This window comes from Pelmatolapia mariae, linkage group LG12, assembly GCF_036321145.2.
Source record: "Pelmatolapia mariae isolate MD_Pm_ZW linkage group LG12, Pm_UMD_F_2, whole genome shotgun sequence".
Classification (NCBI taxonomy): Eukaryota; Metazoa; Chordata; class Actinopteri; order Cichliformes; family Cichlidae; genus Pelmatolapia; species Pelmatolapia mariae.
The window spans coordinates 5,328,698-5,354,491 of record NC_086237.1 but is presented as its reverse complement, the minus strand read 5'-3'; the positions used below and the strand labels follow the sequence as shown (position 1 = coordinate 5,354,491).

Below are 25,794 nucleotides of genomic sequence, written 5' to 3'. Positions count from 1 at the left end.
TTCTTAATCATTAAACTATCTATACTTGATAAAAAGCTATGTATTGTAAGTGTATATGGTCCAAATGTTGATGATCCCTCATTCTTTCACAGTTTTTTCAGTGCACTCTCTGAACACTTAGATGGCACACTTGTTCTTGGAGGCGACCTCAACCTTGGACTAAATGAAGAAATGGATAGGCTCAATACAGCAGGAACTCAGCGTAATTGGCAGTCCACAAATATAATCAAACAGTATATGAGCGACTTTGGTCTTTGCGATGCATGGCGCTCCCTTCACCCCACCAGTAAGGAATATACTTTTTTCTCACATGTTCATCACTCCTACTCTCGTCTGGATTATTTTTTGGTCAGCAGCTCACTGCTGAGTGACATTTCAGACACTGAGATTCACCCTATAGCTGTCAGCGATCATGCTCCTCTATCTTTAACACTAATGCACAAGAATAATACTACGCCAAGTAAAAACTGGAGATTTAATACATCACTGCTTAAAGATGAAGACTTTATTAAATATTTTAAAAAAGAGTGGACTTCATATTTAGACTTTAATGACACTCCCGGAACATCAGCTTCTGTTTTATGGGAAGCAGGGAAAGCCGTGATGAGAGGTAAAATAATTTCTTTCTCATCACATAAAAAGAAAAAAGAAAACAAAAATATTCAGGAATTAGAAAAAACCATCAAATCACTAGAAGAAGCCTACGCGTCCCACCAAGATCAGGAAACATTGAACAAAATACGCAAAACAAAACTAGAATTAAATGAGATAATTGATAAAAAAACAAAATTCTTAGTACAAAGACTACGCTTACAAAATTATGAACATAGTAATAAATCCGGCCAATTTCTAGCAAACCAGCTAAAAATAAATAAAGAAAAAACAACTATATGTGCTGTTCAAGATTCATCTGGGAACACAATATATGAACCGAAACAAATAAACAACATTTTCAGGGATTTCTATAAAACGTTGTATTCACCACAAATAAACCCATCTAAAAAGGAAATTGATCAGTTTTTAGACAACATAACTCTCCCAAAATTATTAGACACTCAAGCAATGGCACTGGATTCGCCACTGACGCCAGGTGAACTCCAGGAAGCCCTGATAAATATGCCCAATAATAAGGCTCCAGGTCCAGACGGCTTTCCTGCAGAATTCTACAAAGAATTCTGGACGATTCTAGCACCAGTTTTTTACAGAACGTTGTTGGAAATCAAAGAAAATGGCAGACTTCCACCAAATATGAATTCTGCAAACATTAATCTCCTGCTAAAACCAGGCAAAGACCCTGTATATCCCTCAAGCTATCGTCCAATATCCCTTATAAATGTAGACCTTAAAATAATTTGCAAAGCTCTCTCAAAGAGACTAGAGAAAACAACCCCCCTCTTAATTCATCCTGACCAAACTGGTTTCATAAAAGGTAGGCACTCATCAACAAATACACGTAGATTACTTAATTTGATAGACTACTCATACAGTAAAAACCTTGAAACTACAATATTTTCTCTAGATGCAGAAAAAGCGTTTGACAGAGTTAACTGGAAATTTCTATTTGCAACTTTACACAAATTTGGTTTTGGATCTTCTTTCATCAACTGGTTAAAAATATTATATAATTCCCCAACAGCTTGTGTCAGAACAAATGACCAGACATCCTCCAGCTTCTGTCTCCTGAGGGGCACCAGGCAGGGATGCCCACTCTCCCCTTCACTGTTTGCAATTTTTATCGAACCACTAGCAGCAGCAATTAGACAGAATTCAGTAATTAAGGGCATAAAATGCAAGAACGTGGAACATAAAATCAGCCTTTATGCGGATGATGTGTTACTCTTTCTCCAAAATTCACAAACCAATATCTCTGGGGTGATTGAACTGATAAACTCTTTTGCAAGAATATCAGATTACTCAATTAACTGGTCAAAATCTACAGTCCTTCCGATTAATTGCTCCTTCCATAATTCCTCTTCTACTCCACTGCAATCGGGAAATATAAAATATTTAGGTATTAATGTTTCTCCCAAGCTTGCAGATCTAACTAAATTAAACCATATCCCACTTTTAAAGAAAGTAGAAGGTGATCTGGCTAGGTGGAAATGTCTACCCATATCACTCATGGGAAGGGTTGCCGCTATAAAAATGATGGTATTACCAAAAATAAATTATTTATTCTCAATGATCCCAACTAAACCGCCGCAAGATTGGTTCAGAGCTCTAGATTCATATATGTCCAAATTCCTTTGGAAAAATAAGCCCCCACGTATAAGCTTAAAAACACTACAAAAGACCAAGGATAAAGGAGGATTAGAACTACCTAACTTTCAGCACTACTTCTTGGCCAACAGGCTTCAGTTTATCTCAGGATGGCAAAAACATACCCTCTTAGATGAACCTTGGCTAGATGTAGAACAAGCACTTTGCAATAATCTAGAGATTTCAGATCTACCGTTTATCAGCTCAAACATCCAACGACATGAATGCTTCAAAAGCGTCAACATCAGCTCCTCTCTGACAGCGTGGTGGGAGTTTCTGAAGTTGACAGAGTCTCCATTAATCCCATGCAAACGTACACCTATCTGGAACAACCCTGACATATTACAAAACAATAATATGATAAACTTTTCAGATTGGAGTAGTAAAGGAATCAAATATTTAGAACATATACTAGAAGGAACAGAATTTATTTCATTTGACAGACTAGTTACACAATATGGGATCAACAAGAAAAGATTTTTAGAATATCAACAAATTAAATCCATAGTAAAAAAGAGATTTAAACCGGGTCAAGTTGAACTACAAACACCACCAAGTGTGGTTCAATTTCTTACTCTTAAAACCCCCAAATTACTATCCAAAATATACAGAATGCTTTCTAAAACAGATGAATCAATATCACTTCCTATTGCAAAATGGGAAGCGGATTTATCAGTTAACTTAGACCAAAACTTCTGGTCTCAGATTTGCTTAAAAACCTTTCATTTAATTAGAAATCCCAGTCTTCAATTAATTCAATACAAAATACTACATAGAGTGCACTATACAGGTCATCGGATGTTCAAGATGGGCTTTACGTCTACCAACAACTGCTCACACTGCCAAACCAATTCACCGGACAATTATATCCACGCTCTTTGGTTCTGTCCACCAGTTCAGAAGTTTTGGCGTGAGATATGTGAAGACTTATCAAAGTGTCTGAAATGTAACATTCCAACTTCTCCTTTAGTATGTTTGTTGGGCAGCTTAGATAATGTCACTACGGAAAAGAATATAGCCCATATGGTTTTCACTGCCCTATGCATAGCCAAGAAAACAGTCCTCATGAACTGGAAAAATAAAAATAATCTTAATTCTAACCAATATAGAAATTATCTATTAGATTACATTAGTCTTGATACAGCCTCTGCCACCACATCAGATCAATTGCTCTGGGCTCCTTTGATCAGCTCCATCACCTAGTGGGGGTGGGGGGGCCATAGTTTGGTCCCACCTTCACTGTTGTGATTGGTGTGGGGGTAGGGACAGGCTTAGGGCGTCGGGGGGTTCCCCAGGAGCATCTTCCTTGGGGGGCTCAACCCGGGGTAGCGGTCATGGCCAATTAGGGGCTCTGTTGGCTCTTAGGTGACGGTTTCCTCGTGGCTGCGTGCAGCGGGGCTAGGGGAGGGTCTGTGCTGACGGACGTGGGTTACTGACCTGGTAGCCTGGCTGCCCCTGGGTGGGTCCGGGATGGGCGTGAGGTTCTGGGGGCGCTCCGTCTCTGGGCTGGGGCCCTGGCCGGGCCTCAGGGGCTTGGGTCCTGGTTGGTGTGTTGCCGAGGTTGTGGGCGGGTGGGTGTATGGGGGCCCGGCCCTGGCGCGGGGTGCCGCCGGTGCATCGAGCCACCTGGGGGGCTCTTCAACTGGTGGGGGAGGTTGTCACATCTTGCAGGAGCTTTCCTCTCTTCAGGAACTCTCTCTGCAGGAGGGGGAGATACAGGAGTGGTGGAGGAAGATCTCAGCCTGGGCGTCTATTGTCTTGTGTAGTCTGGAAGATGAGTGGATGATGGGGTGGGTGCAGTTTTCTCTGTGGTGGGGTCGGGTGAATTGTCCCGGGCTCTGTGGGGCCGGGGGGCGCTGCTGCACTGGGCCCCGGTCCGGATGGGCCTGGGCCCCCTTTCCCTGGCGGGTTGCACAGCATGGGGGTGCCTACTGGGGTCAGCGGGGGAGCTGGCCCCAGGGAGGGGTCACTTGCCCCTCCCTTCCTTCCCTCCCCATCTCCAGCGGCCTCCCTCTTCCCGCTCCACCACAATCACCCACACATGCAGGGCCTTGGGGTAGGGGTGTGTCACCAGGATGCAGAGGAGACATCCCCCCCCTCTGTCCCCTTCTGGCTGCCTCTGCCTCAATTTTATCCCACAACTTAGACATTCACATTACTCACACTCTCATTGCACATACATATAGGATCTTGGAGGTGGGCACGCTACACGGATTCCAAACTACCATCAGGGTGTACACCTCACCCCTGGCGTCGTTGCCCACCTCTCAATTTTAAATACATGTAGACATTGAGGGCTAGCAGGAGGGGCTATATGCTTACCTGCTGCTCTGGCAGGTGGCTCCATGCCCTCCTGGGTTTTAAATGCACCTTAGAACACACATACATCAACAGTACATATGAGCGGGTGGAGGGAGGTTTGGAGTCTTCCTACACCCCCGTTCTCTGCGGCCTGCTGGAGCAGGGGGGCTAGGAGGAGGAGTTGGCCGTCCGACTGGGGTCTGGTGTATGGGGCCTCCCTGCTGCTGCGGAGTCGGGGCGGTCTGCTTCTCCCCACCGCAGGGAAAAGGGTTACACCACCTGAGTCTGGGTGCAGTTTCCCCCTCCAGGGGCAAGGGTACCTAGACTCGGGGCTTAGAGTACGCTTGGGGAGTGTGATTGTGTGTACAGCGTCTCTCTATGTCTGTCTCCACGTTGGGTGAGTGTTGAGCAATTGTATATGAGAGCATGAGGGTGGGAATAGATGTTTGTATCTGTGTGTGCCTGTTTGTCTGTGTCTATATGTCAGGTTGGGTATCAGACGCCACCTCTCTGAGGACATCTCAGGCCCTCCAAGGTTTGGAGGCCCATCTCCCCCCACCACTTCCCCTGCCGGTGGCGGACGCCCTCAGACATCGGTGCGTTGGTGGTTCTCTGTCTCCGGGGGTGGGCGCCCAGGTACCCACCGGCTCACTCCTTGGCGGCTGCTTATTGGGGCCTGGAGCCTGGGGCTCGCTCGGGCCACTTTGGGGATGGGGTGCCCTCGGCCTCACGGCCCGGGGCTCGGCCACTCAGGCACAGCTGGCTGCCGGCGGAGCTCACGGGCACGTCACTGCAACCCCCCCTGGCTTCTGCTCCGCGGCTGCTGAGTGACCCCTCATCTGGGACTCTCCTCAGCTCTTTCTGGGATAGTGGCGCGGCTGCCCCTCTGTTGGTCTTCCTTGGTCTCTTGTGTTCTGGGGGCCTCTGGATGTCTGGAGTCTTGATCTCCTCCATACCTGCTTCATGCCCTGGAGGTCGGGGCAGTGGCCCCCCACACCCTCTAGCAGATCATTACATGAAGGAACCTTTTAAAAACAAGCGCGTTCATGCTCACAGGTGTACACACGGGTGATCACACACACAAATTACACCCTTTTTGGCTCCTACCTCAAAGCACACTGTGCGCTGTCGATCTCACGTGCTGCACAATAATGTTTAATATTTAGTATTTACTGTCATATTCTCATATATCATTGTGATCTTGTTTATTACTCTCGTTTTCTTCTGCTTGCTTTCTTTTTTCTTTCTCAACAGGTGATCCAGGTGATCGATATATGTATTTTTTGTCTGCTTATTCTGTTGGTTTTTGTTTTTTGCCCTTTTTCCCCGTCCCTCTTCTCAGGTTTTTTTTCTTTCCCTCTTTCTTTCTCCACATTCTCTCCTCCAGTCAAGTCTGTCCTGTATTCAGCAAGTGAAAATAAAATAAACAATAAAAAGTTGAATCAAATGGACCATTACGGCAAGGCTGGGATGGTCCATTTGGTAAAGTAAATCCGTTGGGCATCTTTCTTCGCCTTTAGACAATAATTCTGATGGCAAAAGAACCAAACGGGACAGGTTAAAAAAAGAAAAAAAAACAAAAAACATGTAAACTGAATGAGACATGACGAAGTGCATATTCATGTGTGACTGACCTACAGCGTGCAAATGTATATGCAGTATACAAACGGGAAAATGTATTGTTGTGTTGAAATGATTATAATGGTTGAATTTTGCTCCAGTTGATCTGTGTGAACGATCACAGAGCAGGAATGACAGAGTGTGGCTCAACATCGGACCGTGGGAATGTCACACAGGGTGACGGTGGTGCTGAGGAGGGGACGCAGAAAGAACTAAAAACTAACCAACTAGTCTAAACTAAAAAACATAAAGTAGGCGTTAAATATGGACTGTTACTACAAAAGATGTTCACGTATTACTAAAGTACAACAAAATAACAAAAAAATAAAATAATTTAAATAATTTAAAAAAACAAACAAACGAATAAATCACAACTGAAAAGTGTGGTGCACTGTGCCGTGCATTATGTCGTGGAAAATTCATGACAACCACTTCAATAAAAGTTAAACAAAAACACAATAAATGATCCAGACATTTTCTTCTGCTTATCTGAAATCAGGTCGCTGAGGCAACAGCCTAAGAAGACCCCCCTCTTACTCCAAACACTGAGCTGTTACCAGGACATCTGTCCAGCATGTCCTGGGCCTACACTGGGGGCTCCTCCCAGTAGGACATGCCCAGCTGGAATACCTTACAACTGAACTCCTCACCCTAACACTAAAGGAGAGTCCCGCAGAGAAAGATCATTTTCTTTGTTTGTATCTGTGATCATATTCCAATAGTGTTAACAAACAGATCAGGCTTAGCCTGGGCCATTAATGACTGACATATGAAATGATCTCATATCATGGAATTGTGGGGCAATCTGAAACTCACCTTCTACATATGTGGGAAAGGATGCAAGGCTTCTCCTGGACTATAAATGAAAAGACAAAAGTATGTTAATACATTGTTAACCGTGTGAGTTGACTACTGAATGAGTAATCCAGTGTTGACCTCACCTCTTTACTGGTGGGAGAGGTTTCAAAGCTGTCGTGCTGTAACAGGTGCTGACTGGAGGACTCTGCGCCTGGTGGAGAAGGTGAAGCTGAACCAGGAGACTGCAGAAAGAGAATGAAAACAAGCAGAATAACAAACACATTTTAATGCAGATCTGTGATTTCCTACTACGTAGAACACTGTTCCAGAACAACATTCAATTCAGTCTTATTTATAGTGCTAACTTTACATTGTAAGGTAAAGAGCCTACAGTTTAATAAAGAAATCTGACCAGTCACACAACCCCCTATGAGCAAGAATTTGGCAGTGGGAAAGAAAAACTCCCTTTTAAGATAAGATAAGATAACCTTTATTAGTCCCACACGTAGGGATGGGTTCTGACATAAACGGTAGTAACCAGACCGAAAAGCAGCGCACATTTTGATACTGTGATACTGTGCAAAGGAGGTAACACCTCGAATCTGAGGAAACACCTGGCGACGCATAGCGTTTTTTTAAAAGCCAAGAAATGCACCGTATTTGATAGCTTGCTGCGAGACCTCACACCGAGCACATCTACTGCGGGTGTGGTGCCTGTTATCGGACCCGGAGTTAGCAACATCCCCCAAGAACCCGAAGAGTAGAGTCCTGGCCCCTAGCCCTGCCAGTGTAGCAGAAATGATGACGGATGATGATGGCAGCAGCAGCCGTTCTTCTCTGCGTGAGCAGCTTAATGTTGTTCGTGTGTAATTTACGTTGAGTAGGCTAACCACGTTATTACATTAATGCATGTAAGGTGAACTAGCAAACACCGTCGTAGTTACATGCGGCTGTCTTCTTGTTTGATAGAGTGATGCCATATATGCCCTATAGCTGCAGAAAAGGCTAAGATTGTTATCTTTTATAAAAAAAACAGCTAAACATGAGAGGTTTTAGGACAAAGTTTGTGTTTTCCATTGTTTAAGCACCGGTTCCAACCAAAGGAGGTGTGTTGTATCAACAGAAAAGACTAACTTGGTTATCATTTTGCAGAAAAAAAGAGACTGCTAAAAATAAAAACATAAGAGGTTTTGGACAAAGTTTGTGTTCTCCATTCTTTAAGCACCGGTTCGAGCACCGTTTAAGCACTGGCACCGTTTCAAAAGTACCGGTTTGGCACCGGTATCGGATAAAACCTAAACGATACCCATCCCTACCCACATTAGTTTTGTTACAGCAGAAACAGGATGAAACCAGGCTCAACAAGGGGCAGTCATCTGACACTACTGATTGGGTGTGAGGGGACAGAGAAGAGAGCGAGAGACGGCATATAGTTCAGTAATATTTTCAGTCAGGCATGGAGTCTCTGAGCACTTCATGAAATCGTAATTAAACCTCAGTATTTTTTCTTTACCACCTTTTTTATTCTCACAGTTAGTATGTGTGGATTATTTCTTCCTTAGGTTTTAAAGATAATCAGCTAATACATTTTCTTTTTCTCTGGCCGATCGTTCAAATGTCACCAGTTAGTGTTGGTTGCTGAAAGTTAGGGATAGGTACTCAAACCTTCATTTTAACTTTCAGGGAATCTGTGTTGGTATTACCATCAAAGAGTATCGGCAGAAACCCCCCCCCCCCCCCCCACCCCAAAAAAACTTAAAGTGATTCACAGGAAATTCAAAAAATGCTGGTTCAGAATTCACATTGAAGCAGGTTAACAGTATTCATTAAATAAAAAAATAAAAAAAATAAAATAATAGAATCCATTAGAATTAAATGCACACTTCATGTACATCTTCAAAACCCTTCAGTTGTTCGTTTCTTATTTATAGAAACATACAAGAGCTCATCATGGAGGTGCAATGACTGCCTCTGCTCAGGATAAAAGAGACACTTGGACAAGACATTTATAAAAAACTAACTAAATGTAAGTAATAAAAAATAAAAAAATATACACAGATATGACATTTTTGTGTAGTTCAAAATTGCAGTAAAAAGTTGAATGTAGAATTCATATCTTTTGACACGTAGTTTCTTTTCAAAAATGTTCATGCACAAATAATAATTATGCAGTAAGAAAAGCTGCAAACCATGTGTGTTGCATGGACAGCAGATACTGTTTTGTTCCTTCTCTCAGCAGTTTTTTCTTGATGTATGTGGACAGATTGCTCAAACTGCCCCCAAAACACCATAAAGTGATGGTCACACATCACAGAGTAATATTAATACATTATACATTTTTATTTATATAGCACCTTTCAAGACAGAATCACAAAGTGCTGCACATAAGATTAAAAGTCATAAAAAGATTTAAAAAGAGAAAATAAAACAGGCAAATAATTAACCAAAAGCAGTTTTAAAAAGGTAAGTTTTGAGTTGTTTTTTAAAAACAGCTACTGAGTCCACAGTTCTTAATGCTTGGGGGAGAGAGTTCCACAGTCTCGGGGCCACATTGGCAAAAGCTCTGTCACCCTTAGTCATCCTCTTAGTATTTTTTATAGCAAGTAAGCCCTGATCAGATGACCTCAAAGACCTGCTAGGGACATAGGGCTGTAGCAGATCAAAGATGTAGGCAGGTGCCAGTCCGTGCACAGCTCTGTAGGTCAAGACCAGGATCTTAAAATCAACTCTAAATTTAACAGGAAGCCAGTGTAACTGAGATAACAATGGTGTCACATGCGAGTACTTGGAGGATTTTGTCAGAAGCCTTGCTGCAGCGTTTTGCACAACCTGCAGACGATCCAGAGAACCTTTGCTAAGACACATGAACAGCGAATTACAATAATCCAACCGTGACGAAATAAATGCATGTATAGCAATCTCCAGTTCAGAGCGAGATAAAATCGGGCTTAGCCTAGCCACATTTCTTAAATGATAAAAACAAGACCGAACCAGAGAATTGACATGCCCATCCAATGTGAGACTCGAGTCAAAGGTGACACCTAAATTCCTGATAGAGGATTTAACATAGAGTGAGAGAGGACCAAGGGCTTTCACTATCTGGGATAGAAATCTATCAGGGGCACATACGAGGACTTCGGTTTTCCCCTCGTTGAGTTGGAGGAAATTTGCAGCCATCCAACGTTTGATCAAATCTAAACAGTCATTCAGCCGCTGAAGCTTAGATAAATCCTCAGGCATAAAAGAAACGTACAACTGAATATCATCAGCATAACAATGATAAGAAATATCCTCAAAAGAGCCCATTATATGCTGGAGGGGGAGAAGATAGATTAAAAACAATAAAGGCCCCAAAACTGACCCTTGAGGGACACCATAAGCAAGGGAGGTAGAGGATGACCTAAAATCGGAAACTGCCACAGAAAAGGATCGGTGATGGAGATAAAAGGAGAACCAATCTAAAGCAGTTCCAGATACACCAACCCAATTTTTCAGCCTTTCAATGAGGATGTGATGGCCAACTGTGTCGAAAGCTGATGTGAGGTCCAACATGAGTAGAACAGAGCATTTTCCTGCATCATTATTCATCAAGATGTCACTTGAGACCCTAAGAAGAGCTGTCTCCGTGGAGTGAAATTGACGAAAACCGGACTGAAACTTATCGTAAATGCCATGTTTATCTAGAGCTGCCACAAGCTGCTTAGCCACAACCTTTTCTAGAAGCTTAGCAATTAAGGGTAATTTAGAAATAGGTCGGTAGCTGCTCCAAAGAGAGGGGTCTAGTTGAGGTTTTTTTAAAAGTGGGAGAATAGCAGCGTTTTTAAAATAAACCGGAACTATACCAGATGCCAATGAGGAGTTGATTAAAGTGAGCACACATGAACCAATAGACTGGAAGACATTTTTGAATAATGATGCAGGTATAATGTCAAGTAAGCAGGAGGATGCTTTCACTGAATTCACTAATTTCACTAGCTCAGGTAGAGAAACCGGAGAGAAAGTATCCAAGACAATGGGCCGGGATGGGGTAGAGATTGAGATAGCAGGTGCTGAGTATGTAAAACTCATTCTCACGTTATGAATTTTTGCCAGCAAAAAAAAGAGAAAATTTTCACAGTCCTCATTAGATGAAATAGGGGCCGCAGGTAGAACAGGAGTAACAATGTCACTAATGGTGTTGAATAGCACCTTAGGATTGCCTCTGCTCTTTGTAACCAAGTGTGAGAAATGGGCAGCCCTCGCATCTCTGATCACATTATTAAAAGAAGCTAAAAGGTCCTTAAGATAGAGGAGGTGAACATTTAGATGAGTTTTCCTCCACCTGCGCTCCGCTTTACGACAATCACGTTTTAGACAGCGAATACTGTCATTTAGCCAAGGAGGCGATTTAGAGGCAGAAACACTCCTCGTTTTAACCGGACAGATTTCGTCTAAAATAAAACGGCAATAATTATTAAAAAGACTAGTTAAGAAATCAACACCATTTTGAGGAGATAGCTGTAAGTTAAAAGCATCCACAAATTTCTCCACTGTGGAGGAGTTTAAGATGCGAGACTTAACCATCCGTCTGACGGGGGACAAAGGCTCATTAAAAGACAGGTTAAAAACAATAACATAATGATCAGAAATAAAAATGTCCTCAGAGCAAATAAAATCAATATTTAAACCCAAAGTAAAAACAAGGTCCAGTGTGTGACCTTTGCTGTGTGTAGGACCGGACACATGCTGAGCAAAATGAAAAGAATCCATAATGCTCATAAAGTCTCTGGCGAATGGGTCGGAGTCATCATCAACGTGAATGTTGAAGTCCCCAACTATAAGCACCCTAGACAGCTTCATAGTAGCGGATAAGAAGTCGCTGAGCTCCGACAAAAATAACCTGTTATATCCAGGTGGGCGATACAACACAGCACAGAAAAAAGGATCCTTTTTACCAATTTTGAGCAGCTGCAGCTCAAACGAGCGAAAAAATCCAGTTTTCACGGAGCGGCAGGAGAAACGGTCCTGGAAAGCCACGGCAAGCCCGCCACCCCGACCAGACAACCGAGGCTGGGTTATAAAACTATAGCCATCCGGGCAGAGTTCAATAAGTGACGAGTAGTCTACATCCCGCTGCCAGGTCTCAGTCAGGAATAAAAGATCGAGTTTTTTAGATAATATAAAATCATTCAACAAGAATGATTTATTAGAGAGAGATCGAGCGTTAAAAAGCGCCATATTCAGTGAGCTAGGAACCTCATTATTTGCAGAGGCTCGAGTTAAGGGACGTAAATACACAAGGTTCGAACCGTCACGCTCGTAGAATCCACTCACCAAGGGAAGAAAAAGCCAGCCCGAAGAAGAGTCTGGATAAACCCTCCTAAGGTGGCACGGTCTCAAAGAGCCGGGCCCAGCATATCCAAACAGGGCCGTGGAAAACAAGTTCCCCTCCATGGAGCTTTTCTGGACACAGGAGACAACACATGCTCGACGTCGCTTACCAGCCAAACCACGCCGCCAGTACATCCTGAGCTTCACCTGAATACCTCCTCTTCTCCCTCTCCTTCTCCGTGGTCTAGAGGGACCACTGAAAACGCCTGGCTAGGATCCAGCTAATGGAGGAGGATGGAAAGTGCCAGAGGACGACGAGACATTGTGTGGCATCATAGAAGATCGGATGGATAGCAAAGCCAGGCGATCATACACCAGGGCAGCAAATACATCATTGAAACTGAGTGAGAACAGTAGAGCAGAAAAAAACAACGCAGCAGTAGTAGAGCGCAACACACTGCAACCGGCAGCGGCAGAGCCAAACACAGGTGCCATCATACCGGAAGTGAACAGGTGATTCTGTGTAACATGTCTCGCTAGTTCGGGGTTTACTGGCTGACACTGAGTAGACTCTAACGCTATCATCATTTTGAGTTCCGTGCAGTGACAGTGAAACTGCTACAACGAATACTCACCACCGTCTTCTTTATTCAGGATCGCCTGGAAAGGCACGCAAACTTAAAACTCCAATATATTTGGAGTATGATATGCGTTTATACAGAAGAGGAATGGGGCCACTGGGAAAAAAAAAGCGGGCATGTTTTTTTTTCTTTTCCAGAATTCTGAGAAAAAAAGTCCGAATTCTGACAGCTGAGAACAGCGCCACCGCCTGGCAGCACCTGGGAATTGGAGTTATGGCATTTATCAGTGGAGTTGGTCATGCTGGCGTCTCGGTGGCTACGCAAGATTATGTAAAGGCAGCAAACTTGACAAAATTATTATTCTGTGTAACTTCTGTATATTTTTACATATTTCAGTTACTTTTAAAATCACACAATATCTTATCACTGAGTTTAATAGATTCATTTGTTTAGTCTTCTTGTTTATTCACACCTACAGTGATTTGCCTCATTCATGATTTTTTGCATATTTGTCACACTTAAAGCTTTAGATCATCAAACAAATAACACAAGTAAATGCAAAATGCAATTTTTAAATGAGGATTTTATTTTTTAAGGGAAAACTGTTGACGGAGTAAATTCCCTTAAACCTAGCAACATAAATTAGTTTAAATTCAGCCACACTCCAGGGTGGTTGAGAATTACTGGATCACCAAAATCTCTTTTGGCAAAAATTTTCAGGTATTTTTGTGAGACAAGCATTTGTGGAGGGGGTGGCATTGGGTTTGTATTAGAACATTTGTTTTTCACACAGGCCCAGGTAGGTTTGATTAGCGGAATAAATCACCACTTAAAAATGGATTACTTTGACTAATATTAACATTTGTTTGATGATTTGAAACATTTAAATCATACAATTAAGCAAAAAAGTAATAAATCAGCAAGGATACAAATGCTTTTCACAGTAGTGCACATTAGTTTAATTTAGGAAATATTCACCTTCAGATGCCTCCCTAAAAATCTTAAATCCGTGTCTTTCTTTTCCAGAGATTTGACTTTTAAATCTGAACACTGTTAAAACAACTTTATCTGGTGTTCAATCCTCTTTTTGTTTTTACAGGATGCTTGCTGGGTCTGTGTTAACTAAAATTTTGAATCAGTACATTTTTGTTAGACACTCAATACCTGTATGTATTAAAGTACATGAAAATATTGGAGGAAAACACTGTTACGTCCTGCATGTGTTCGCAGAAAATACACATTTTTCCATCAGAAATACCGTCTTAGATTATTCCACCTAAGTGAAACTCATCTACACAAAAAACCCCAAACAGCCATACCTCATCCTGATCATGTCGGATAGTTGGATGTTTCTGCTTTGCTTGTTCCTCCTCAAACTTTTCTTCCTGATACATCCAAAAATTTTCCATGACTTTCAGTAAATGAACTAATTCTGGTGACGTTCCACAGATGAACGAGCATGTAGAGTGTCGTTGTGTGGGTACATGCAAAGCTCTATCAGACAGACCCGACAGGTGGTCGGGTTTCACCGGGATATCAGAATTCACCATGGCATCAACACTGCGAGTGTATCTACATGGATCAGTAAGTCTATGACATCGTGTTCGTGCCAGTCACCAAAATTTATTCAAACATAACTGTTGTTGTGGATATTTGAAAAAATGACATTTAAAACAGAAGTGCAATCAAACAGGTATCATTGACTTTATCTACATAGGAAAACAGCTGTGGTCATGCTGCAACTCAATCCACACTGAATTATTTAGCCAATCTTATCCATTACCTTTCTCACTCTAACCCACGATAAATAAATAATTTCAACAGGAATGGCAGAAGCAGAGAACACAATCACTATACCTGATAATTTTATGTAGGATAAAAATCATGTTTGGATTCATCGCCATTAGCAATACAGCTGCATCTTCTTCTTCTTCCAGATCCTCTTCCTCCATCTCACTTGTTTCCTAGCATGCTGCTGTTACACCACCCTCTTCCTTTTTTTCTCCTGCCTGATATTTAACATCTGAGCCTTGCCTTTCAAACTCCAAACTGCTCAACCTCAGATGCTTATCTACCAAAACATGAGGAGTTTTAAGTGCTGTAAAAGTATAAAAGATTAGGATACTGTTAGTACGCCATATATAAATATTGGTAATCAATGCATTTATAGAATAATAATTACCAAAAACTTAAAATTACTCTCTCTCTCTCTCAAGTTGAACACAGGATACACACACACACACACACACACAAATCTGTCATGTACACTGACACAGACCCCCCCCCCCGGCGGATATGTCCCGCACCGGAAGCAGGACGGGGCTGCTGCCTACATGGGTTACTCCTGCACCTCTGATTTTCATCTGAAATGTGGGAGTCATTTCAAGGTTCAAGGTTCTTTATTCATCACATGCATAGTTATACAAGTATAACACACAGTGAAACCTTCTCTGTGTTATTTATGAGTGAGGTGGATGGAGAAGGCTGCGCTTTGGTATTCTTTATGTGAGAACTATAAAATCATATCACAATCAGAATAACACTGGATGAAAGAGGACGATGGTGGTTATGTTTTGATGTGTATATTTACATGTAGACCATTTTAGGTTATTCTCCAGGCTCAGAATTTACAGAGAGTAATGTGTCGGGCAGCAGCGGGAAGACTCCATGAAAAATCAAATTCTTCATAAAACTACAAGTGCTCTTGTGAAAAAAACATAAAAGATATCAAAACACGGGTTCAGTTAATGAAAGTCCAAAGTCTTGTGATCCATATAAAGTTTAATTTGTTCTGCCATAAAAGCGTGGCTGAGGAGGACGGCTCCAAAGTGGTCTTTGTTGGTGCACTATTAAAGACGCTCTACCACTGACACGAACAGGGAAAAATTTAATTCTTAAAAAGCGGTGTCAGTACTGTTGTTAGAGTGAATTGTTAATGTTTGTCATTTCTATGCTTGCCAACTCTGATGAAAGGGATTCCACTGTCCTTCCCCCCAGATTCTCGAGATTCTGGTTGGGGGGGGCTGTAATGTTTTATTGCAGATACATCCTATCTGGAAGATCTGCTTCTTTTGATGTAAGCTTCCTGCGTTTACGACCCTTTGGTCAGCAGGAGGTCTCTCTCTCACACACACACACACACACACACACACACACACACACACACACACATTCCTACTTACATATAGAAGTTCACACATATACATACAAAGCCTTGTCTTAGAACTATGTGGGCGTTACTTCTTGTGTGAACTGTCTCTCAATAAAAGGCAGCAGGAGGAGGCCATCGTCGGGGTCATTCGTGATGAGCTAAGATACCAACGAGGCCTCCCTTGCGCAAGTAATCGATCGATCGACTGTCTTGTTTTCTTTCATGATGAATAAGTCTCTAGAACTAGCGGGGTTTGTGGGAACAGACCCAACATTTATTTGGTCCTTCGGAGCCGGAACCTAACACATAGCATTCACCGAGGAGAGGGAGAGGACGCCACCGCAGTCTGCTAGCAGCCATCGTCTGGGACGATTGACGAAAGCCCTGGCCGGACAGTTTGCGCCTGAACTCCCCTCGGGATGGACGGCGATTGACGGGAACCAGAGAGTCTTCCCATGAACGAAAACAACACGAACAGTGAGTAGAAAAGGCCTTATGCGTCACTGAGACTGCGCGGGCAGACGCGGGTCCAGGGGAGCGCTGGTTGCGCGGGTTTCACGCGAACCTAAAACAATAGAGAGCGGCTACGTGACCGTGCGGTTTCTCGCAGGTACAGGAGTGCGCCAGCCGTGCAGGAAGGTCGCAGGCTACTAAAGAAACGGCTCCGTAGCTGCGCGGTTTCACGCGAGCACGGGAGTGCGTTGGACTGTGCGTTTAGGACGCAGGTCCATGAGAGCTGTGCGTGCAGACGCAAGCGATAGGCCTATTCAATTCAATTCAATTCAATTCAATTTTATTTATATAGCGCCAAATCACAACAAAAGTCGCCTCAAGGCGCTTTATATTGTACAGTAGATAGCACAATAATAAATACAGAGAAAAACCCAACAATCATATCATATGACCCCCTATGAGCAAGCACTTTGGCGACAGTGGGAAGGAAAAACTCCCTTTTAACAGGAAGAAACCTCCGGCAGAACCAGGCTCAGGGAGGGGCGGCCATCTGCTGCGACCGGTTGGGGTGAAAGAAGGAAAACAGGATGAAAGACATGCTGTGGAAGAGAGACAGAGATTAATAACAGATATGATTCGATGCAGAGAGGTCTATTAACACATAGTGAGTGAGAAGGTGACTGGAAAGGAAAAACTCAATGCATCATGGGAATCCCCGGCAGCCTACGTCTATTGCAGCATAACTAAGGGAGGATTCAGGGTCACCTGGTCCAGCCCTAACTATATGCTTTAGCAAAAAGGAAAGTTTTAAGCCTAACCTTGAAAGTAGAGATAGTGTCTGTCTCCTGAATCCAAACTGGAAGCTGGTTCCACAGAAGAGGGGCCTGAAAACTGAAGGCTCTCCCTCCCATTCTACTTTTAAATACTCTAGGAACAACAAGTAAGCCTGCAGAGCGAGAGCGAAGTGCTCTAATAGGGTGATATGGTACTACAAGGTCATTAAGATAAGATGGGGCCTGATTATTTAAGACCTTGTATGTGAGGAGCAGGATTTTGAATTCAATTCTGGATTTAACAGGAAGCCAATGAAGGGAAGCCAAAACAGGAGAAATATGCTCTCTCTTTCTAGTCCCTGTCAGTACTCTTGCTGCAGCATTTTGGATTAACTGAAGACTTTTCAGGGAGTTTTTAGGACATCCTGATAATAATGAGTTACAGTAGTCCAGCCTGGAAGTAATGAAGGCATGAACTAGTTTTTCAGCATCACTCTGAGACAGGATATTTCTAATTTTAGAGATGTTGCGCAAATGGAAGAAAGCAGTCTTACATATTTGTTTAATATGTGCCTTGAAGGACATGTCCTGGTCAAAAATGACTCCAAGGTTCCTCACAGCATTACTGGAGGCCAAGGTAATGCCATCCAGAGTAAGGATCTGCTTAGATACCATATTTCTAAGATTTTCAGGGCCGAGTACAATAACCTCAGTTTTATCTGAATTAAGAAGCAGGAAGTTAGCGGCCATCCAGGTCTTTATGTCTTTAAGACATTCCTGCAGTTTAACTAATTGGTGTGTGTTACCTGGCTTCATGGATAGATAGAGCTGCGTATCATCTGCATAGCAGTGAAAATTTATGCTATGTCTTCTAATGATGCTACCTAGGGGAAGCATGTATAATGTAAATAGAATTGGTCCTAGCACTGAACCCTGTGGAACTCCATAATTAACCTCAGCATGTGAAGAAGACTCTCCATTTACTTGAACAAATTGGAGTCTATTAGATAGATATGATACAAACCACTGCAGTGCAGTACCTGTAATACCTACAGCATGTTCTAATCGCTCTAATAGGATATTATGGTCGACAGTATCAAACGCTGCACTGAGGTCTAGCAGGACAAGCACAGAGATGAGTCCACTGTCAGAGGCCATAAGAAGATCATTTGTAACCTTCACTAAAGCTGTTTCTGTGCTGTGATGAGCTCTGAAACCTGACTGAAACTCTTCAAATAAGCCATTCCTCTGCAGATGATCTGTTAGCTGTTTGACAACTACTCTTTCAAGGATTTTTGATATGAAAGGAAGGTTGGAGATTGGCCTATAATTAGCTAAGACAGCTGGGTCTAGAGATTGCTTTTTAAGTAAGGGTTTAACTACAGCCACCTTGAAGGCCTGTGGTACATAGCCAATTATTAGAGATAGATTGATCATATTTAAGATTGAAGAATTAATTAATGGCAGGACTTCTTTGAGCAGTTTTGTAGGAATGGGGTCTAAAAGACACGTTGATGGTTTGGAGGAAGTAATTATTGAAGTTAACTCAGAAAGATCGATTGGAGAAAAAGAGTCTAACTTAACATTAATGGTACTAAAAGTAGCTGTAGACGATATTACATCTGTGGGATGATTATTGGTAATTTTTTCTCTAATGATAAAAATTTTATTTCTGAAGAAGTTCATGAAGTCATTACTAGTTAACGTTAAAGGGATTGTTGGCTCAGTAGAGCTCTGACTTTTTGTCAGCCTGGCTACAGTGCTGAAGAGAAACCTGGGGTTGTTCTTATTTTCTTCAATCAGTGACGAATAGTAAGATGTTCTGGCTTTGCGGAGGGCTTTCTTATAAAGCAGCAAACTATTTCTCCAGGCTAAATGATGATCCTCTAAATTTGTGACACGCCATTTCCTCTCCAGCTTACGAGTTATCTGCTTTAGGCTACGTGTTTGAGAATTATACCACGGAGTCAGGTACTTCTGATTTGAGACCTTAGTTTTCACTGGAGCTACAGTATCCAGAGTCGTACGTAGTGAGGAGGTAAAATTATTAACAAGATAATCGACCTCTGTTGGAGTAGCGTTCAGATAGCTGCTCTGCTCTATGTTGGTACAGGGCATTGAAGATGATAACAGTGGGTGGATTATATTCTTAAACTTAGTTACAGCACTATCAGAAAGACATCTAGTTTGATAAAGTCTACTCTCCACTGCTGTGTAATCAATTATTGTAAATGTAAATGTTATCAGGAAATGATCAGACAGCAGAGGGTTTTCAGGAAACACTGTTAAATGTTCAGTTTCTATGCCATATGTTAAAACAAGATCTAGAGTGTGATTAAAGTGGTGGGTGGGTTCTTTTACATTTTGAGAGAAGCCAATTGAGTCTAATAACAGATTAAATGCAATTTTGAGGCTGTCATTTTTAGCATCTACATGGATGTTAAAATCACCCACAATAATTATTTTATCTGAGTTGAGCACTAAATCAGATAAAAAGTCTGAGAAATCAGAGAGAAACTCTGTGTAAGGCCCAGGTGGACGATAGATGATAACAAGTAAGACTGGTTTCTGAGTTTTACAGCTGGGGTGGACGAGGCTAAGCATCAGGCTTTCAAATGAATTAAAAGTCTGTCTTGGTCTTTCGTTAATTAATAGACTGGTGTGAAAAATTGCTGCCACACCGCCCCCTCGGCCTGTGCTTCGAGGTTTCTGGTAGTTAGAATGATTCGGGGGTGTTGATTCATTTAAACTAACATAATCATCCTGCTGCAACCAGGTTTCTGTAAGGCAGAGTAAATCGATTTGTTGGTCAATTATTAAGTCATGTACTAACAGAGACTTGGAGGAGAGAGACCTAATATTTAATAATCCACATTTCACTGTTTTACTCTTTGGTTCAGATGTGGATTCTGTATTGTTCTTTCTTTTTGATTTTTTATGTTTAAGTTTTTTATTGCTGGTTTTTGGTTTGTTTTTTGTCTGTTTGGGAGCTGACACAGTCTCAATGGAGATGGGTTTTTGGGGGGGTAGCGGGAGGAGAGAAGCTGCAGAGAGGCGTGTAAGACTGCAACTCTGCTTCCTGGTCCCAACTCTGGATAGTCAGATTTTGGGGGGTTTAATAAATTTGTCCATATTTCTAGAAATGAGAGCTGCTCCATCCAAAGTGGGATGGATGCCGTCTCTCCTAACAAGACCAGGTTTCCTCCAGAAGGTTTGCCAATTATCTATGAAGCCCACATCGTTTCTGGGACACCACTCAGACAGCCAGCAATTTAAGGAGAACATGCGGCTAAACATGTCACTCCTGGTCTGATTGGGGAGGGGACCAGAGAAAACTACAGAGTCCGACATTGTTTTGGCAAAGTTGCACACCGACTCAATATTGATTTTAGTGACCTCCGATTGGCGTAACCGGGTGTCATTACTGCCGACGTGAATTATGATCTTACTGTATTTACGTTTACCCTTAGCCAGCAGTTTTAAATTTCCTTCAATGTCGCCTGCTCTGGCCCCTGGAAGGCAATTGACTATGGTTGCCGGTGTCTCTAGCTTCACATGTCTGAGAACAGAATCACCAATTACCAGAGTTTGACCCCCGGCGGGTGTGTCGCCGAGTGGGGAAAAACGGTTAGACACATGAACAGGTTGGTGGTGTACCTGGGGCTTCAGTTTAAGACTATGCTTCCTCCTCACCGTCACCCAACCGCCCTCGTTCCCCAGCTGCTTGGGGTCTGCCGGGGAACAGCTAGCGGGGCCTACGCTATCTTCGGCTGCACCAGCTACAGGGGCCTGACTAGCTACGGGTGAATGAAGGGTGCGAAGCCGAGTCTCCAATTCAGTAATCCTGGCCTCCAGAGCTGCAAATATGCTACATTTGTTACAGGTATCATTACTGCTAAAGGAGGCCGAGGAGTAACTAAACATCTGACACAATGAGCAGGAAAGTGCAACAGGGACAGGTGAAGTAGCCATGGTGCTAACGAGTCAGCTACGAGCTAAGCTAAGCTAGCGAAACAGTAAAGAGACAGTGAGTGAATACTTTGGCTATAAATTAGGTAGTGAGCACACAGAAAGGGTGATTCAGATGAAGCACGTTAAGATTATACTATGAAAAAGGGATGTATCAAAAGATTTCAATTAAATTGCTAAGCAGAAAAGCTACTCAGAAACACCACTGTGTTTGAGCAGGAACAGGAAGTGATACTCTACCGCAGAGCGAGCGAAACACCAAGTGACAGCGCCACCCAAAGGAATCCCTATGTTGTGTGTGTGTGGGCCAGACGTGGTCTGCGTGAGTGTGGCTGATTGTTGTCTTGTAATGGAGACTAAACTGAGTAAGTCTGCCTTGAAAGAGGATAAAATACACTGCAAAGTTTTTATTGGGCAGCACGTGGTGTGTGGATCGTTGAAGAATGAAGTGAAATTGCGCTCTAAGCAGAAGTGAGTGTGAGCGTGTCTGACGTCACGGTGTGTGTGAAAAGGTATCTATCTGGGGCAGACGTGATTCTGCAGGTCACCTGCCCAGCGGACAAAGAAATAACATAGTTGTGTTGGTGAATGATAGCACGAAGAGTGTTTGGTGTTTCTCAGCCTGAAACAGCTGTAATGTACTTTCTGTTTTTGAGAGAGAGAGAGAGAGAGAGAGAGATGTGTGTGTTGTTTTAAGCAGTGATGAGAATAATGAAAATGTGATGAGAGAGGAACACAAAAACATACAGAAAATACATCAACCATACTAACCCTACATGCACATACACATACAATGATACTCATGAAGACCAAACAGTGTCTTAAGCATGAGATTCTGTTTGTCATCTTGTCCAAGTCACTAGTAAGATGAAAGTGATACATAGACTAGTGGACTGAATATTATAGGAGGACAGATGACTGCATCATAGAGGAGAAAACAGAATGCTGATGAGGGGTCTTACATGAGTGAGCTGAGTGAGCTGATTGTGAGTTTCTGGTGTGTGAAGAAGTTTTACCATGGCACACATTTGGTTACATGAGAAGAAACTTATTATGTGATGAGACAACAGGGTTATGCTGTATGTTGTGTGTGGCTGATTGGATGAATGTTTGAGATTGATCTAGCTGTTGATTTGTCTTTTGTTACTAAGTTGAGCCTGCCAATTGGGTTGTTACGATTTATCCCCCTGGCATGAAAAACACGTGTCATGACTTAACAAGGCCTTTCTTTCCTTTGCTTTCCTTTATTTTCTTTCTTTTCTCTTTATTTTGTTACTTTCATGGTGCACTGAAAGTTTTGTTTGATGATCTCTGTTTGAGCAGGCATGCACGATTAGAACAGAAGAGCTATACGACTCGTCGTCGAGAAAACTGTTGCAAAAGTGAGTTTCTCCAAAAATTAAAAATGGGCTTGGGAGAAAGCCACTTATTTGGGACAATCAGAAAACAAGTCCCTGCCAAAAAGGATTCAGCGACGTAATCCGATTCTAAAGTTTTTCTTTTTCTTTTGAAATGACGTCATTGCTGACAGTAGAAACTTATTGCGTCATGAGAGGTTCTACTGTCAGCAAATAAAAAATGAGTGGAAAAACTGACTGACAAAAGCTGACAAGACTGACTGACTTAACACCATTGTGTGAAGTTAACCCCCACCTGACAAATGTGTGGATGTATCTCTGTGTGTGTCTCTATTGCAGGAGCAGAAGGAGACCACAGGAGGAAACTTGGGTCACATGACTATGTGAACTCTGCAAATTTAACCTTTTAGTTTAAAATTTTCTGTGTCTGTGAATTCACCATGGGTTTGTTATTAACTACTTTGTGTTGCTCACAGAGATTACTGTGAGAAAGAGTGTATACGAATGCGCAGCGCTAACATTTACCTTTCTTTTTACAGCAGATAGTTAATCATGTCATTCGATCATGTGATTTATAGCAGGACACATCTTAATGATGTTTTTCTACCACAGGATTACTGAGATTTTGTGTGAAGAAAACTGTGGTTACAGGCTGTGTGTTGGTGATTAAATTACACTGTGTTGTGGAGAAAATATGAATGTTACAAGGGAGAAGTGAATACAGTGTGACACTGTGTTTGAAACCAGTGTTCTTTTTATAGCAGAGTGTTAACTTTATGACCTTTTTACAGCATCTCTGGAATCTGGATGGCCGACGCCTGACCACCAGGATGAACCATGTGTTTGACTAATGTTTGTTTTTCTTTAAGAGTGCTTGTAAAGGATTCAGCACAGACAGACAAGTGACAATTGAACAAATGTGCAGTGGTTACAGAATAGAGATTGAAAATGTGACGTCATTGAGGGGTAAAACCGCAAAGCATTGTGGGTATCCGTGGCAAGAGGTACTAGCGCAAGCAGGCTTTCAATTGAAATCAGTTACACAGCGATAAAAAGAAACAAAAAATGGCAAGAAGCTGTTGTATTATTAACTGCACAAGCCAGGCGAACGACAGCCGCGTGAAGCCGACGGGTAAAGCGATTGGTTTTTATCAGATTCCGGCGTGGAAGAGAAATTGTCCAAGCCATGTCTCCGAAGTCACGAAGAGGTGACGGATGGCCTGGACAGTAAATATTCAGCTTTGAATAAATAGTGAATTGTCCTGACAGAATATTGAGTTTCGCTTCTGTTATTACCATGGTACATTGACAAAAACATGTACTTTTATTCACAGGATAAAACAGTTTTTTGTATCACTAATTGCCCAGTACGGTTACAGCATACAATATTATTGTCACTGCTACATTTCTGTAATGTGTACCAGAAATTATTTCCACTACTAATTAATTCCCGTTGAGCTCAAAGTTCCTATTAATAAACGGTTAACGAATGTGTATTTATGAAGACGATTTGTGAGACTGGTAAACTTACCTTTGTTCGTACGATGGTCTTGTGTTCTACACGGTGCATTTCAAGGTCCTGTACCCATCCGTCGGTAAACTGTACCTGGGCTTGCTGCAGTGACCTGAAGTTACTAAAAACTTCATGAGTGTATGCACTCACTCCAAGAACTGTATAATTATAAATATGAGCGCGGTGAAAGTTGAGCGCTGACGTCTTTTGATCACTCTGTGTGCTCGTAAGGGTCTGACCCTTTCACTCCTTTGATTTTTTCCTCGTATCTTTTCTTTGCCTTTTCGTCGAGTCTGTCTTTGTACGGACCGGCATTGTTCTCCTTCGTTTTGTACATTCCTTTTTTGGGGAGCAAAGAAAAAGGAAGAAGGCATTGAAACCGGCAAATGAACGTTTTGCGGTGCTGCAAATGCGTGCATTTGATGCGGTACTTGGATTGTTTTGCCACCAGTTCCCGGCATGCAATGCGCGAAAGTCACGTGGTCTGTCAATCTCTATAGTTGAATATGGGGCTCATTAGCTGGCCACTATTGAGCTCACAGTGATAAAATGAGTGGAGTGACATTGCTTAAGAAAAGTCATCGATTAAATTGTGGAATAAATTGGGATGATTCATGATTTGGGACAAATTATGATAATAATAGTGATTTAATGACTGGAGAAAACCTGCACATGATATTTGTCTTTTATGCTGAATACTTTATTACTCTTATGATCTATCGTTGGTTGAAAATGTGAAGTTTGATTTAAAGACTTTGTCTTCCAGGATACAGGCTCCAGGTGGAGCTGAGAGTTAGACAAGCTAAACATTTAATGGCTGACTGATGTTTTTACACAGGGTCACAGCTTGGAGTGAAGCTGCTCCAAGGGACAAACCCTGGAGATTGTTTTAGGGAGACTGCGCAACATTTTTGTACATGTCTCATTGGGGAGTTGACACATGGCGGAAGCCATGTGGCGAGAGGAGTGTCATTTTAATTTGCAGATGTCGCGAGATGCCATGACGAGAAGGAGTGACTGAGAGGATCGTCCACAAGATGGAACCTGAGGCCAGGAGAGAGGCTTCAGGAGGATCAGAGATTACCTTCAGCACAGAGAGCTGTGCTACTGGGCTTCCAGGAGATCGTCATGAGGAGACTCTGCACAGCAAAATCTTAAATAAGATAAAAGAGTTTCGACGTTGACATTGAGGAAGACAACTAAGGTGTACGACGTGCTCTGCCTTTAAAATCTTCAGCAACGTTGAATCATGAGAACTTGAGGGAGTGTGCCAGGCTCCAAAAAGTGACAGCGCAGAGGAGGTCCAGCGATGGACTTGTGGTTCTGTGAACAGCACAAATGCCAGGTGACTGTGAAATAACTAACAGCACTTTTTCCACAAGTGAAGCCAGTAATATACTATCCTAAAAGATTAGCTCTAGTTGGTTGTGCTTTACCTCCATGCATGAGATCAGTATGTGCAGCAGCTTAAGCTGTACAATGTTTCAGGAAATAGTTCATTTCACCTTTTTGACACTGTTAGTTCCACACGAGGTAGATGTCTTCTACTGCAGACTAAAATTACATTTCTGTCACCTACAAGACACTTGTCTTTAATGTTACTGTTACTCTCATAACCATACATAACCATAAAGTGATGCACAATTCTGAATCCGTCAAATTTTTTGCCAACGAAAGAAGAGGGCACTTCTCAGGAGTGTAGAGACCA

At 42.4% G+C, this 25,794-nt stretch overlaps 1 protein-coding gene across 2 annotated transcripts in view; it reads right to left on the bottom strand.

The window, feature by feature from the left end:
• The window catches only part of apba1a (amyloid beta (A4) precursor protein-binding, family A, member 1a), a 91,053-nt gene that overhangs the window by 42,937 nt on the left and 22,322 nt on the right, over positions 1-25,794 (bottom strand). For both annotated transcript variants that reach the window (XM_063488701.1, XM_063488700.1), the window contains exons 3-4: positions 7,122-7,220; positions 6,997-7,036 (exon numbers count right to left, since the gene is read on the bottom strand). In XM_063488701.1, coding sequence (XP_063344771.1) covers positions 6,997-7,036; positions 7,122-7,220 — 139 coding nt within the window. The remainder of the gene's footprint in view (positions 1-6,996; positions 7,037-7,121; positions 7,221-25,794) is intronic.